The 16,529-nt window shown below is 38.3% G+C and overlaps 1 protein-coding gene and 1 pseudogene across 7 annotated transcripts in view; both read right to left on the bottom strand.

Annotated features, from left to right (window-relative positions):
* The window catches only part of GAS2 (growth arrest specific 2), a 168,314-nt gene that overhangs the window by 68,333 nt on the left and 83,452 nt on the right, over positions 1–16,529 (bottom strand). For all 7 annotated transcript variants that reach the window (XM_070457278.1, XM_070457279.1, XM_070457276.1 and 4 more), the window contains one exon: positions 14,370–14,433. In XM_070457278.1, the coding sequence (XP_070313379.1) occupies positions 14,370–14,433 (64 nt within the window). The remainder of the gene's footprint in view (positions 1–14,369; positions 14,434–16,529) is intronic.
* LOC110130540 (protein lifeguard 4 pseudogene) lies at positions 1,140–10,797 on the bottom strand (annotated as a pseudogene).

Here is a 16,529-nt window from a genome sequence, read left to right on the forward strand (position 1 = left end):
TTGTGTCTCTTTTGTGACCCCCTGAACTGCAGCCTGCCTGGCTCTTCTGTCCATGGAATTTTCCAGGCAAGAATACTGGAGTGGGTAGCCATTTCCTCCTCCAGGGAATCTTCCCAACCCAGGGATCAAACCCATATCTCTTGCAGTTCCTGCGCCGGCAGGCAGATTCTTTACCACCACACCATCTTGGAAGCCCTCGTGGTTCACAGACTGTGTCTTTTCGCTGTCACTTCGTGTTGCAGAAAGGGTAAGGGGCCTCTGTGAGGTCTCTTTTATAAGAGCACTGATCCCACTCATGAGAACTCCCTCCTCATCCCCAAAGCCCTGCTTCCTTATATCATCATAGCAGGCATTAGGTTTCAACAAACTATTTGGGGCGGGGGGGGGGGGGGGGGGGGGGGACAAACATTAAGCCCAGTGTAAAGTCCTAATTTCTAGTCCCTAATTTCAGAATGTGACTGAATTTGGAAATAGAGTCTTTCCAAGGAGGTAATTAACATAAAATGAGGTCATTAGGGTGGGGCCTATTCCAATATGTCTGGTATCTTTATAAGAAGAGGAAATTTGGACACAGACAGATACAGAGAGATGTCCATGTGAACATGCAGGGACATGACCATCTACCAGCCAAAAGAGACACCTCGAAAGAAACCAACCCTGCTGACACCTTGACCTCAGAACTATAAGAAAAGAAATTTCTCTTTAAGCCATGCAATCTGTGGTACTTTGTTAAGGCACCCTAGCAAACTAATGTCGTCAAGAATTTGCCAAAGTTTCATTAGTCACTGGCATACTGCTATAACTTTTAGAGGAAACCTACACTCTAGAAAACCAAAAATGCTAAATTTTATGTCAAAATATCTGCTGAACAGATTTTTAATACATCATTTTATAATGAAATGTCATTAACATTTTAACATAATTTTATTATAATACTGAATAATTCTCTGGAATTTATCTTTTATACTTTTTCTTTTCTAAATGAGATTAAAATCTGTTAATAGTAAAAGGAGATGTATACCTTATAATATAGTACACAGCATATAAATAAAATCTTAAAAGTATTTGATAGTTAATTATATCTCAACATTTAGTACTTAATGAATTAGTTTCTATATACTGCTTTCAATCACTTTCTATTAATTGCTTCCAAAACTTGCAAGGGCATAAAAGAGGTTGAGGATATCCATGTAGAGGCTGATAGCAGCTAATACATACTCTTCAGGTGACAGTCTGTACATCAGTGTGTGTGTCATAGATGATAAATCTGCAGAAAAGAAGGGTTCCTGCAATAGCCAAGGGGCTTCCCAGGTGGCACAATGATAAAGAATCTGCCTGCCAGTGCAGGAGACGCAGGAGACACAGGCTTCAGTCCCTGGGTTAGGAAGGTCCCCTGGAGAAGGAAATGGCAACCCACTCCAGTATTCTTGCCTGGAAAATCCCATGGACAGAGGAGTCTGGTGGGCTACAGTCCATGGGGTTGCAAAGAGTCGGACACGACTGAGTACACATACACAGAAGCCAAGTCTAACTCCATTGTTTCACAGTAAAAAACATCTTCAAGGTTCCTGACAAGCACAAAATCCACAAGTCAGAAAATAGGCCTGCTCCAAATTTGCTGCAATCTCTCTCAGATTGCAGAGTATACACAGTTGAATCAGGAAATACTGCACAGGTCAGTATAAAATCTTGCAGGACAATATATACATCACAGAAAGTAACAATGAAGGCCACAGTCAGAGCTTCCAACAGTATAAATACAAAAAGCAGGTGTGGGTTAAGGGGATGCTTATGTCTGTTTAAAGTCATAGCTAAAATCAGACCCAAAGATCCAAGAGGAAACACCAAAATTAAGGCCAGGCTTTCATGTACAAAGGTCTATTAAAAAAAAAAATCAGATATCATTGTAGTTAAAAGTTAGTTACAGCTATATATGAAAATATATATGAACAGACTTAGAAGAACCTACAAAAATAAATTAAAAGTCTCCATGTAATAAATTGATGAGTCAATAACATGAGTTACCATGTTTTAGATTTTAGATTTTACTAGCTTAAATTTCAAATTTTAGATTTTATATTTTACTAGCTTTAAATTTCAAATTTTGGATTTACTAGCTTTAATGATATTAGTGCTGTAACTGAACTCCTATTTTGAATATAAATTTTTTAAAGATGGAAATAAAGTCAGAGTCAAGTTGAAAACAGCAAACTCTCCAAATAAATGTTCTTAAATGAGTTTATAAGAAATTCACTGTTAATGGTATCACTTTATGTACTCAGAATAATGTAGAATGGGTTACACAGCATCATCAATTATGCTCTCAGGAACAACATAATGAAAGCGTTTATAGTGTTAGTGAGAAAGAAAATGAATACAGAGAAACAAAAATCATTTAAAATAACAATATGTTAAAATTATATGCTGTAAATTATAAATGTCACAGCAGTTTAAAGACAGAGATATAGTTGTTAATAGCATTCGTCTGTCTCCTAATCATATTTTCCTTAGAGTAAATCTGAAATTGATTTGATTTCCTAAATGCATATCAATTGTATATTATAATGCCTAGATGGAGGAGACCAAAGATAATTCAAGAGGATCTTTGCATTCATGTAGTTATATCCTTTCAATTTTATAGAATAAATAAAACAGACCCAGAGAAAATACAGAACTAGCTAGGAGCAGGACAAAGACACGATACAGGTTTTCTGACTTCAGGTTTTCTCTGATATTTCAATCAGGTGATCACATGTTAAAAAGAAGAGGAAAAAGTCATTTGGCAATTAAAAAAAATAGGCTATGGATTGCCTACCAAGTAAATAATCTATATACAGAGAATAAATATGTTGGCAATATGTCCAGTACCTTAGAGTGAGTGAATAATATTTTAAAAACATTGTTAAATGTAAAAGTTTAGATTATCACTCTCCTGTTCTAATGGTTTGTTCATTTAACTGACATCACACACACGTCAAGTGCCCTTTGAGAGCTGGAAAACATACCAGAATTTGGTACAAAACAGTTTTAACTGGCACAACTCAAATAATAATTCCTGTTTTGATAACTGCTTCTAGTGAACAGAGTAATTTTTAGTTACATAAATCATTAGCTAAAAGACTTTAGGCACTATTTATCACATTTCAAACCTTTTAAACAGATTAGCCAGTTAATAGGACGTTTGTAGAAACATGCAATTGACTGTAGATTCTGTAACAGTAGAGACCACTGTCTGATTCATAGCCGCCTCAGCAGATAGTGCAAATCCTGGCACACAAGAGATACTTAATAGCTACTGTTTGAATGGAAAAAAAATTCTGGATTCTCCTATAACAATGTATTCAGGTTCCAGAAATGAATCAGAGTTCATTGTTTTGGATCTTTAAATGTGTATCACTTTAATAAAACATATCAACATTAAATGTAAATAAGTGCCTTATCCCTAAAAAGTATACTTCTAGAAGACTTTAAACCTTATCCAAAACTAAAATACATTTTTAACTTTCTAGAGCTCACTAATTACACTTTACTCAACACAGTGTCTCATACTGTTGACAAGTACCAACAATATTCACTCGGCAATCTGAGTATCATTCTTCCAAGGCAGACTTGAGCTGACTGTGCCATTAACCTACTCTTTAAATTTAGCAAATCACCTAACCTCTAAGAGTCTGTTTTCTATCAGGAAAACAGAGATGAAAGTGACCTGTCCTAGAAGTCTGATTTGGCAGAAGAGGGGGAGAGGGGGGGAGGCAGGGAAGGAGGGAGGAAGAAGAAAATTAAAAGAATAACTGTAAACTGAAGGTCTTTCATGTGTTTGGATCATTGAGGAATCTTGATATACATTGTTTCTGAGTCTCAGTTTTATTTCATGAAAAAATGAAAATTCTAATTCCTGTGTTTCAATACAGTTAAAAGGAATGAAAAACAGTATCCATTACACACCCAGTACAGTGTCTGACACAGGGCAGTACCTCTGAAATAGCTGTTGATAACTGATGTATCAAAGCTTGCACAACCAGGAAACTGCAACATTGAGGTCCTTTTGTTGAAGTTTTAATTTTTAAAAATATATTATGCCATCCAATGATATAATGAAACAGCCTCATAATTAAGGTGTAGTATTATTTATTATGAGAAATGGGACACTCCTGTTATATCAATAAACATGGATGTCACAATCATCAGCAATTCCAGTCCTTTAATATGAGCTCCTGAGTCCTAAGGGCACTCAGGAAGGAAAGGATTACCTGTGAGCCAACAGCCATTAGACTGCAACCCCAAGGAAGCTCAGGATGTGAAAAACAGGATACTGGCCCCAGATAGCTGAGATGCATGTGATAAGGAATGATTTCAGTGAGCCCGGACTTTTCCATCTTCTCATATATAGAAAAACACCAAATTCCTTAACCTGAGATATCTGGCTTCCTTTAATTAAAAATAATCTTTTGATGTTCAGACTGTGTGTGTGTGTGCTAAGTAGCTTCAGTCATACCGGATTCTTTGCAACCCTATGGGCAGTAACTTGTCAGACTCCTCTCTCCATGGGATTCTCTAGACAAGAATCCTGGAGTAGGTTGCCATGCCCTCCTCCTGAACCAGGGATCAAACCCGGCTCTCCGTCTCCTGCTTTGGCAGACTGGATCTTTACCATGGGCCACCGGGAAGCCCATGATGTTCAGACTACTTGCCCTTTGGGATAAAACTTCTCCTTAACCTGGCTCCTCCCCCTGCCTCCTTGGAGCAGTTCTCTCAGAGTCACTTGAGATGTTGGCTCCCAGGCATGAAATCCTAAAATTCCCACTGCATAAAGCATAACTCTCAGCTTTTAGGTTGTGAATATTTTTCAAGTTTACAATATTGTTTGCATCCTTTACCAAAAACTCACATAGGCTTACTTTAAAGTAATTTTCTCAGAATTGTGGGATAGCAGGAATATCTCAGTGCTGAAGCATAGCAGAAGTTATAAATTAATTTTTGCTACTAACTCGCTGGATGAACTTCAACAGGCAATCCTTTTTAATCCCTCTTGACTTATTTAAATTCGTAGTTCCAACAAGGTATAACATTGTTATATTTAATATTCTTAAGAGAATAACGTAAACTGGGCAGTGATGCTAGAGGAATTTAACACACTAGAATTCACAGCCAATTAAAAGTAAATCATATTGGAAAATATAAATTAGGTCAATTGGAAAATATGATTTCATTTGTAATTGTAGGTAGATTCATGCCACCTTTTAGAAACAGGTTGGTTGGGTTGAACATTTTTTCTTCCTTTTAATGTTTTAATAAAATGAAATAATGTGAAAAATGTTTATTAAAGTACCAACAGGTTCCACTCCATGTCCGAAACAAAACAAAGTTTGAATGAAGTAGAAAACAACACCACATATGGAAAACTGTGACCTGAAGATTTTTCTTTATCTGGGAATGCTGAAAATTAGCTATGCCACTGAATATAGAAAATCAACACTAAGCCCCAAATCTCTGCTTATACTGGCTTTTGAATACTTCAAGCTGTATAAGGTACAGTCAGCCAATCCTGAAATACACACTTAAGTACGACTCATTGGCTTCCTGTCTGTCTGGAGATGTCAACAGGCTGTAAATCATGAAACTCCCCTTGGGTAGGGGCCCTGCACCTGAAGCCAACTTAGTCACTGAAAGGTCTTTTTTTTTGCTCTCCAAAAAGCTGCTTCATTCTGGTTTCCATGATTAACCCTATCCCACGCTACATTTTGATTTTGGCTAAACGGTTTTCAAAAATATATACTGCTGCCTATTCTCATTCAGCTACAAGATTTCAAAGTTTTGTAGAAGGAGCAACTGTTGCTTTCAAACAGAATAAGGGTCAGCTACTGCTGTATAGGGTTTCCCTTGTGGCTCAGCTGGTAAAGAATCTACCTGCAATGCGGGAGACCTGGGTTCGATCCCTGGTTTGGGAAGATCCCATGGAGAAAGGAAAGGCTACCCACTCCAGTATTCTAGCCTAGAGAATTCCATAGACTGTATAGTCCTTGGGGTCACAAAGAGTCAGACAAGACTGAGCGTCTTCCACTTTCACTGTTGTTTATTCTCGCCCAACTACAAGATTTCAAAATTTTGCAGGAGAAGGAGCAACTGTTGCTTTCAAACTGAATAAGGGTCAACAAAAGACAGCAAGAAGGTTGCATCTGCTAAAACCAAATCTTTGTATCTGTATACCCCAGTGATATGAAAGTAGGGAGAACACTGAAAGAGCAGTGTCGTTATTATCACTTTTGGTCTCATTCAAAAAGTGCTAGGGAAAGGGTCTTATGGTTAATAACTTTATGATGGGATCTTAGAAATAGACTTTACATTTTTCTGACATAGGATATAACTTTTGAGATTGGTCTAGATGAAATAATTGAGCCTCCAAACTAAGCCCCGAACTAGAAAATTTACTCAAATTATTTACTAGATGATAATTTTCAAAGAAAAGACATCTAGGGCCTATATTCGGAGAAGGCAATGGGCATTGGAGAAGGGAATGGCAACCCACTCCAGTGTTCTTGCCTGGAGAATCCCAGGGACGGCGGAGCCTGGTGGGCTGCCGTCTATGGGGTCGCACAGTCGGACACGACTGAAGCGACTTAGCAACAGCAGCAGGACCTATATTATTAGACCTGGAGGGATAAAGTGTAGACATTCCCCTTTCTTAAGGCATATAACAGATCACTTACAGATTCTTGCAAGATATTTTTTTGCCCCATTTTTATTCTGCTTTAAAGTCTGGATAGAAGTTTCACTCAAATGAAAACAAATTTTATTCTTAGCAGTAAGAGTCAAGTTCTTTAAATAGGATGAGTTAACTAATAAGCCTGGTATAAGAATATTTTCTTTTAAGTAACATTTCATTATGTCACGAATTAAAATGGGAAATATTCACAAAGTATATTTCTTTTGAATGGTCATAAATTTTGTTCAAAATGAAGCACTCAAAAATAAAAATTAAAAGCTTCCCTCTGATGTTGACTATTCATCATAGCCCCAAACAAAAATAACAAAAGTTCTTTTTCACTTTTATCATAAAGCTAATCTTAATTTTTCACTCTTAAAAAAAGGCTGAATTCATAGTAACCTTTTTTAAATAATGAATATCAAAACACTCTCATTAAACAGATTTTTGAAGTTTTACTGACCTGTTTTTGCTGAGTGTCTTACTTTGCAGAAGGCAAACATGAATATTTTACACACAGAAACTGACGTGGTTTCTGAAATATTAACAGAGGGATTTCACAGTGATGATACCTCTTTGTAGTTGAAAATAAAGGGAAGTTTTACCCATGAGAGCAAAAATAAGTGGTCTCATTCTCCCATTTCAGAACTCAGAGAAGCCCACAGCTCTCAAGAGAGCTTTACAGAGGGTTCCCAGGCAAGGAATAGGGCAGAGAATTAGAAACTTTTAGTTAATCATTTCTGAAGTGATGTAGAAGCTTTTAAAATGACATTTATGTAATCTTGAGAAATATATTTCGGATCAAATATAAAAAAGCATTATCTACCAGTAGAAAAAGTACAAAATTCGCAACATTGTGTTGGGATTTTGTCATGGTCAAACTGCATCTTTTGTGTGTACAAATTTATGTTGTGATTTTTGAGAGCTCTCCAAACAACACTTCTAGTTTTGGTTAATGCCGTCTTAATTCAATAATGCTATCCTAATTCAACATCATGGAAAAGTAAAAGGGAAAGGAAGCACATACAATAACCTAGATAAAGTTTTACTATGTGAAAATAAGAATCTCGGAGTAAAATAAGATGAGAATGATGAATTTCCCTTTTTTTCCCCTTCAACCATTATGCTTCAACACAGGACTGAGGTAGTGTTGTTTGGGTGTACTGGATTACTGTTTTTAAAGCACAGTTGAACTTCCACTAAAATTTTAATAAAATCTTCAAATGTGTCCAAAGAGAAACTTACACAGACATTTATACTTAAATGTTCATTCTATCCATTTGGGTATTCAGCTATTTAACTTTATGCAGCATACAAAAGTAACACCCTGAATAATCTGTCAGCATATTTTCTCTTTTTCATGGTAACTGTACAATATTTCATAGCACTCAAGTAGGTAAGGAAGATAAAAAACAAAATTTACAAATTGAACACTGTAATGTGTTGTCTTAATCCTTCGATCGCTGCTTTGTGAAATTAGTAAAATTTTTATAACGCAAATAATCTCTGCTTTTACTAGTACACATGGTCATAAGTGTGATTAGAAATGTAGCCACCCATTCTTGTCAATAATATTGATAATGAAAATAATAATAATAAAGGCAGAGGAAAACTTCGGAGGGATAGCTACATTTATGGCATAGATTGTGATGATAGTTTCATAGATATATGAAAGTAGTCGCTTAGTCGTGTCCGACTCTTTGTGATCCTATCGACTGCATATAGCTGCCAAGCTCCTCAGTCCATGGGATTTTCCAAGCAAGAAAACTGGAGTGGGTTGCCATTTCCTTCTCCAGGGGATCTTCAGGACCCAAGGACTGAACTCACGCCTCTGGTATTGAGGGCAGGCTCTTTATAGAAACTCATCGAATTGTTTACTTTAAATAGGTACAGCTTTTTGTATGTTAATCATATATCAATAACATGTCTTTAAAAAATAAAGGGAGCAATCCAAAATCTCAATTTTAAAATATTTGAGGAAAAACATACACAAAACACTTCATATAATGCTTCACCTTCAAATTGACCAGGCCATTATGATTCCCTTTCCTTAACCAAGATGTTGTTTTATACACTATGGCAAGGGATTTTTCACGCCAGACTCAGAAGTAGAGGAAAGGTGATTTCTAACAGGATTTTGTCATTGGGGGGCAAACTTTTCCTCTGATGACTCGATCATACTAAAAATGTTTAGTTCAGCAGGATTCCTAAGAGAGTATTCAGTTAATAGCATAAATTCAAAAAATTAATCCAGAAAATAAGTAACTGATGTACACTAAACAACAGGAAAATGACAACTCCGAGCTAATTCTGTAGAAAGTGGTCCTCCTGCTTTTTACCTCTATCAGTTCAGTTGCTCAGTCGTGTCTAACTCTTTGCAACCCCAAGGACTGCACATCAGGCTTCCCTATCCATCACCAACTACTGGACCTTGCTCAAACTCATGTCCATCAAGGCAAGTGATGCCATCCAACCATCTCACTGTCTATCTTCCCCTTATCCTCCTGTCTCCAATCTTTCCCAACATCAGAGTCTTTTCCAAGGAGTCAGTTCTTCGCATCAAGTGGCCGAAGTATTAGAGTTTCAGCTTCAGCACCAGGACTTCAAATGAATATTCAGGATCGATTTCCTTTAGGATAGACTGGTTGGATCTCCTTGCAGTCCAAGGGACTCTCAAGAGTCTTCTCCAACACCACAGTTCAAAAGCATCAATTTTTTGGCACTCAGCTTTCTTTATAGTCCAACTCTCACATCCATACATGCTGCTGCTGCTGCTAAGTCGCTTCAGTCATGTCCCACTCTGTGCGACCCCATAGACGGCAGCCCACCAGGCTCCTCCATCCCTGGGATTCTCCAGGCAAGAATGCTGGAGTGGGTTGCCATTTCGTCTCCAATGCATGAAAGTGAAAAGCGAAAGTGAAGTCACTCAGTTGTGTCCGACTCTTTGCCACCCCATGGACTGCAGCCTATCAGGCTCCTCCGTCCATGGGAGTTCCAGGGAAGAGTACTGGAGGGGGTTGCCATTGCCTTCTCTGCATCCATACATGACCACTGGAAAAACCATAGCTTTGACTAGACAGACCTTTGTTGGCAAAGTAATGTCTCTGCTTTTTAATATGCTGTCTCGGTGGGTCATAGATCTCTTTCCAAAGAGCAAGCATCTTTTAATTTCATGGCTGCAGTCACCATCTGCAGTGATTTTGGAGCCCCTCAAAAATAAAATCATTCACTGTTTCCATTGTTTCCCCATCTATTTGCTATGGAGTGATGGGACGGGATGCCATGATCTTAGTTTTTTGAATGTTGAGTTTTAAGCCAGCTTCTTCACTCTCCTCCTTCACTTTCATCAAGAGGCTCTTTAGCTTGTCTTCATTTTCTGCCATAGGGTGGTGTCACCTACATATCTGAGGTTATTGATATTATTATTATTCTCCTGGCAATCTTGATTCCAGCTTGTGCTTCATCCAGTCCAGCATTTTTCATGATGCATTCTGCATATAAGTTAAATAAGCAGGGTGACGATATACAGCCTTGATGTATATGACAATATACTCCTTTCCCAACTTGGAACCAGTCTGTTGTTCCATATCTGGCTCTAACTGTTGCTTCTTGACCTGCATACAGATTTCTCAGGAGGCAGGTAAGGTGGTCTGGTAGTCCCATCTCTTGAAGAATTTTCCACAGTTTGCTGTGATCTGCACAGTCAAAGGCTTTGGTGTAGTCAATAAAGCAGAAGTAAATCTTTTTCTGGAACTCTCTTGCTTTTTCAATGATCCAGTGGATGTTGGCAATTTGATCTCTGGTTCCTCTGCGTTTTCTAAATCCAGATCAAACATCTGGAAGTTCATAGGTCATCTACTGTTGAAGCCTGGCTTGGAGAATTTTGAGCATTACTTTGCTAGCATGAGATGAGTACAATTGTGTGGTACTTTGAACATTCTTTGGCATTGCCCTTCTTTGGTATTGGAATGAAAACTGACCTTTTCCACCTTTTCTGTAGCCACTGCTGAGTGCCAGGAGCCGTTATGGGAGGTCCCGCCCGTGACGAGGTCATGAAGAAAATACAGGGCAGGCAAGACTGTCTGGGACCCCATCCATGACGAGGTCACAAGAAAAAAACCTGACAGGCAAGGCCGTCTAGGATAAGGGAGCCTCCAGGTTGACCCCGGCCTCTACCCCACCCTGTGTCCTCCCCTCTTTTCTGCTGTTGGTCTTGTTTGCCCTGCTGCGGATTCTTGTGTTGCCTGCCGAGAGCTCTCCTGCTCCTCTTTCACTGAATGAGGACCAACTTAAAACCCTAATTAATAAATCTCCTGGATGCTGCTACCCTATGAAGGGGCCAGGGATGAAGGAAATGCTTCAATTCAAATCCTTTTGCTGGCATTCTGGCTTGTGTGATAAATATGTGCTCTCATTGTAAAAAATGCTCATGATTGTTCTAAACATCCTAAGCACAGTACGCTAACAAAAGAAACTATTAAGCATAGGTCCCTCCGCGGGGTAAGAAAAGCTCCACAAATATTATAGCCACAAATGTGTCTAATAGAAAATACTTTAGATAAAGATTAGCTGGCAACTTCTTGCAGGTAGTTAACTTTTAGACTAAGAGACTGTTTTGTGCCATATCTGCTGTTTCTGCAGTCCTTTGCATTTCTGTTCTGTAAAAATGTAATCCTATCTAGTTCCCAAAGAGATGATGCTTATTAGAAAGAAAATAGATTAATTATAAAAAAAAAAACAGGGTCGGCTACTGAAGTTGCTTAAGTCACACCAGGTGCAAGCCATAAAATGTTAGCAGGCCTGAAGGCCAAATGATAAGAAAGACTCTTGAGAACGAAAATATGTGGGTGACATCCAGTTTCTGTTGAAGGTCAAGTTGCTGTGATGTTTTGAGATGCCCTGTGTGTAAGCAATATGCACTTCCCCAAAAAATGTTGTTAAGGGTATAAAGGGGCTGTGCAAAAATAAACTTCAGACTTAGCCCTCGAGCTTTGTCTCACTCTCTCTCTCATTCGCCGACGCCGTTCATCCTGAGGGTTCCCCTGGATCCTGCTGGGGCTGGACCCCGGCAGCTGAGTTTTCCAAATTTGCTGGCATACTGAGTGCAGCACTTTCACAGCATCATCTTTTAGGATTTGAAATAGCTCAACTGGAATTCCATTACCTCCACTAGCTTTGTCTGTAGTGATGCTTCCTAAGAATCACTTGACTTCACGCTGCAGGATGTCTGGCTCTAAGTGAGTGACCACACCATCATGGTTATCTGGGTCATGAATATCTTTTTTGTGTAGTTCTTCTGTGCATTCTTGCCACCTCTTCTTAATATCTTCTGCTTCTATTAGGTCCATACCATTTCTCCCCTTTATTGTGCCTATCTTTGCATGAAATTTTCCCTTGGTATCTCTAATTTTCTTGAAGAGATCTCTAGTCTTTACCATTCTATTATTTTCCTCTATTTCTTTGCATTGATCACTGAGGAAGGCTTTCTTATCTCCCTTGCTATATTTGGAACTCTGCATTCAAATGGGTATATCTTTCCTTTTCTCCTTTGCCTTTAGCCTCTCTTCTTTTCTCAGCTATTTGTTTTACCTCTATAACAACTTTCAGAGTCATGCCTATTTGACCCACATATTTAGGTTATCAAAGTAACAAAATGGAATAAGCCATTTCAGAATATTCTAATGATATAATTAAAATAAACAAGTACACAGAAAAGTTTTCTGACTAATCTAATACACAGGAACTCTAGACAACCTTTTACTCTAGCATTTCAGGGGTAGCAGCTCATTTACTGAGATTCTGGTTTGTGTGTATTCCTCCCTCATATTTTTTGAACTTGTTATTGCAGTATAGTTGATTTACAATGTTGCTTTAGTTTCAGGCATGCAGAAAAGTGAATCAGCTTTATATATATATAACTCCATTCTTTTTAGAATTTTTCCCACAAAGGCCATTACGGAGTTTAGAATAGAGTTGCCTGTGCTAGAGTATGTTCTTATTAGTTAACTATTTTATATGTAGTAGAGTTTTTATGTCAGTCCCAATCTCCCAATTCATCCCTCCCACCTTATTCGCTGGTGACCATAAGTTTTCCTACATCTGTGACTCTACTTCTATTTTGTAAGATCACCTTTCTCAGGGATATCTGCTGAGCCCAAAGACTCAAGGCTGAGCCCTCTGACTCAAAGCTGTTTGTCCTGCAGGCCAGCAGGATTAAGCATGGTGGAGGAGTGGCTTAGCAGAGTCTTAGAAGCAACAGGTACCTTTGTCTTGCTCCCTCTCAGGACCCCAGACAGTGACGGAAGGAGAGTGGGGTCCTAAGCACTCAGACACTATGAACTAAGCCTGAGCAGGAGAGGCATGAGCGGACAGAGGGCTAGAGGACCCGCTCCAGAGGCTGTCCCACGGCAAAGCTGGGGAACCTGTAGCAGGGGACAGGGGCATCCCTAAGGATCTCAAATTGAATTTTTCACTTCTTGTTGAGTGCAGCCTCATTCCTATTTAATTAGAATTGCTTTTAAATAAAAAACATCTTTCTCTCATCCAATTACTATGGCAAAGTAAAATCCATACCTGATGAACAATTTGTTAAGATTATGTTGACTATGATGTTTTAAAGAACGTGGGATTACTTCTGCTTACAGTTGATCTGTTGGATCAAAAAAAAGGGGGGGAGCTTTCATTGGCACCAAGTTTTCTGCCCATTGCTGTAATTTCCTGATGTACACACCTTGCATTTTATTTTTCCGTGATCTTCCTTGTAGTTTTCCTTTTGAGAATTAACACCCAGAGCAAGCTCTTACTTTATCTTATTAATTCATCTTATTTCAACACTACAAGCATACCTTGGACTGAATGAGAAAGCATCATCACCTCATTAATTCTGAAGTTTTACCTTGCACCAAGATTTATTCAAGTATTTATACCTTCTTTTGTAACTCTTTGGGCTCTGTAAAACTGTCAGAAGCCTTGTTTGATGAAAGGAAACCAAATCAAGTCAGCTGGGCTAATAAAGTCCCTTCCCCTGATTATTTACCTATGGTTATGACTTCTACAAGTTCTTTTGGCTTTTCTTTTCTAGAAGAAAAATATTCCAAAGATGTCTCTACATACGAAGGATTATATTCTATGCCTTTTTCCAATCAAAATATGGAGAGTAATTGTGAACCTATTCATCCACTCAGGAATAGAAACTAAAAAGAACTGAGGGATCAGCTGCTAAATGGGGAAAGTGAGGAAAAAGAAACAAAAGAGGAGTCTGACAATTATTAAAGGCCAAACAGGAGAGAGTGGTGGAGTTGGGAGACAGAGAGAGAATAATGGGAATCAACTTTCCACAAAGGGAAGTGTAATTGTCACATACGACTTCACGTACAATATCCTCTCCAATCTCCCAAGAAAGAGTTGCAGGGAAAATATATTCATTTAAAAGATACTTAGAAAATGTTTAGACATAGTGAGCTGGACAATAAGGTCACGATGTGAAGAATATTGGAGGTCCATTTTTAGTTTGAATAGTTGTTCTCGAGATGTTCATACTGATCATCTTTGAAGAAGTTGCTCCTCAACACCTAGGTTAAATATCAGCAATAAAACCAGCAAGCTTCTGAGTTGCTTGGATTCTGAGATGGTCCACATCTTACATAACAGTAGCAGTATGACCTACCTGGCTGCAATCCGGCCAAGCTCTAGCAAACAGAGACACACTTCTCTGGGCTGCTTGTGGAGGACTGAAAAACAAGACGAAGGTGGACACTTTTACAATAGAAGGGACTGGACAGCAGCTCAATGGGGAACATGCTTGACCCCCTCATCCCTCAGGGCCCCAGTAAGTGAGCCAGTCTTCATTCTGACGTTCACAGAAACCATCCTATCCCACAGTACACTTAGATCTACTGAAGTCCCAAAGCAGTTTCCAAACTCTTTGCCCAGCTTTCCTACCAAAAATCATGAGCCTCAGGAATCTCACTCTATAAATATTTTCTTCAATTAGTCAATATTTGTATGTGAATATTGAAAACATATGTAGTTATAATTCTGATATAAACAGTTGATGAATACTTAAAAACAGCAAACATAAGACTATGAAGCAAAGATTGTTTAAAACTCCTACTTCTATCTTCACCAGTGATTTTAGCAGAAATAATGCAATGAATAAGGATTAAAAATTACATATCACAGCCCTTTGTTTTCCTCCAAACAATAATGTAAGGTGAGCTCTCTGAATCTTGAGGTCTTCTCCGAATTTAATTATATTTTAGAAGGAAACACTTTTAACTGACTGAATTTTGTAAATATGTACAAATATATATACCATAAGTCAGTTTTGGCCATAAAATGAGCAAATCAGAAGATGGTTCCTGGCAATAATATTTATTTTCTAATATAATCTGATTACTTAATAAATCTGCTTTACCAGTTTCTTTGGACACCTTCAGTAATGTTGACAAGTCATACTTGCATTTGTTGAGGCTATCAGGGAGTATGTGCTGCTCACACTTTTTTTTTTTTTAAACTAAGACTAGAAAATTTTTTAAATGTTATTATATACAGTACCTAATAAAGACAACAGATATTAGGGGGAAAGGTTGTACTGAATGCTTGTAAAAGAATGCTCTTTACATAGACACAATATCCTGATAAAAGAAAATACGAGCTTATTGATAAACTTTAAGAAAAATAGCAATATCACTTCATCTATTTTTGTGGGTTGGGGGGAGCCTTGCCTGGTGGCTTGGATGGTAAAGAGTCTGCCTGCAATGCAGAAGAACCGGGTTCAATCTCTGGATTGGGAAGATCCCCTGGAAAAGGGAATGGGTACCCACTCCAGTAGTCTTGCCTGGAGAATTCCCCGGGCAGAAGAGCCTGGTGGGCTACAGTCCATTGGGTCCCAATATACTGATAAAAGAAAACAGTAGCTTATTGATAAACTTTAGTATAAATAGCAATATTACTTCGATTCTTCTTTTAATTAATTCATTTATTTATTTATTTTTGGCAGTGCTGGATCTTCATTGCGGGGCAGGCTTTGTCTCTAGTTGTGGCAAGTGGCGGCTACTCTTCGGTTGCAGTGCATGGGCTTCTCACTGCAGTGGCTTCTTGTTGCAAAGCATGGGCTTTACGCAAGTGCACAGACTTCAGTAGTTGTGGCCTTCAGACCCAGTAGTTGCGGCTCCTGAGATCTAGAGCACAGGCTCAATTGTTTGGGCACACAGGCTTAGTTGCTTCACAGCACGTGGGATCGTCCCAGATCAGAGATCAAACCCATGTCTCCTGCATTGGCAGGCGGATTCTTCACCTCTGAGCTACCAGGGCAGCCCTGCTTCAATTCTTAAATACAGAATTTTATAATAATTTAATTTCCCAGCATTATTTCTATTCCCCCCAACTTTAATTTCTTCTCTCCACAGGCTATGGCAGGGCAATATTTGCCACTGACACCAGAATGGAATTTGTTGGGGCTAGGTGGTGAAAAGAAAAATACATTTATCTAGGTTGTGAAAGTGTATGATTTTACTTGGCTTTAAACAAATAAAAAAATCATTATCTTGCTATAAAATGTAATCTTTAAAGCGTTTAAAATAAGTTCTAATATCATCAGCAATACTCATTAAAAAGAACTGATTATGGGAAATCTGAATTACAGAATAATTCCATTCTTGATAATATAAATTTGAGCTTCAGCTAACACAGTGAATTGTCATAAAACCCAGGTTGGGGAAGTCTAATATTACTTCTAACTAAAGAGGCTTTTAAAAAAGATATTCTGTACCTCTAATTTCAAGTGCACCATTAGATGACTCTGGCTGAACGATACAATTTTTGA

Source organism: Odocoileus virginianus, chromosome 28 (assembly GCF_023699985.2).
Source record: "Odocoileus virginianus isolate 20LAN1187 ecotype Illinois chromosome 28, Ovbor_1.2, whole genome shotgun sequence".
NCBI lineage: Eukaryota > Metazoa > Chordata > Mammalia > Artiodactyla > Cervidae > Odocoileus > Odocoileus virginianus.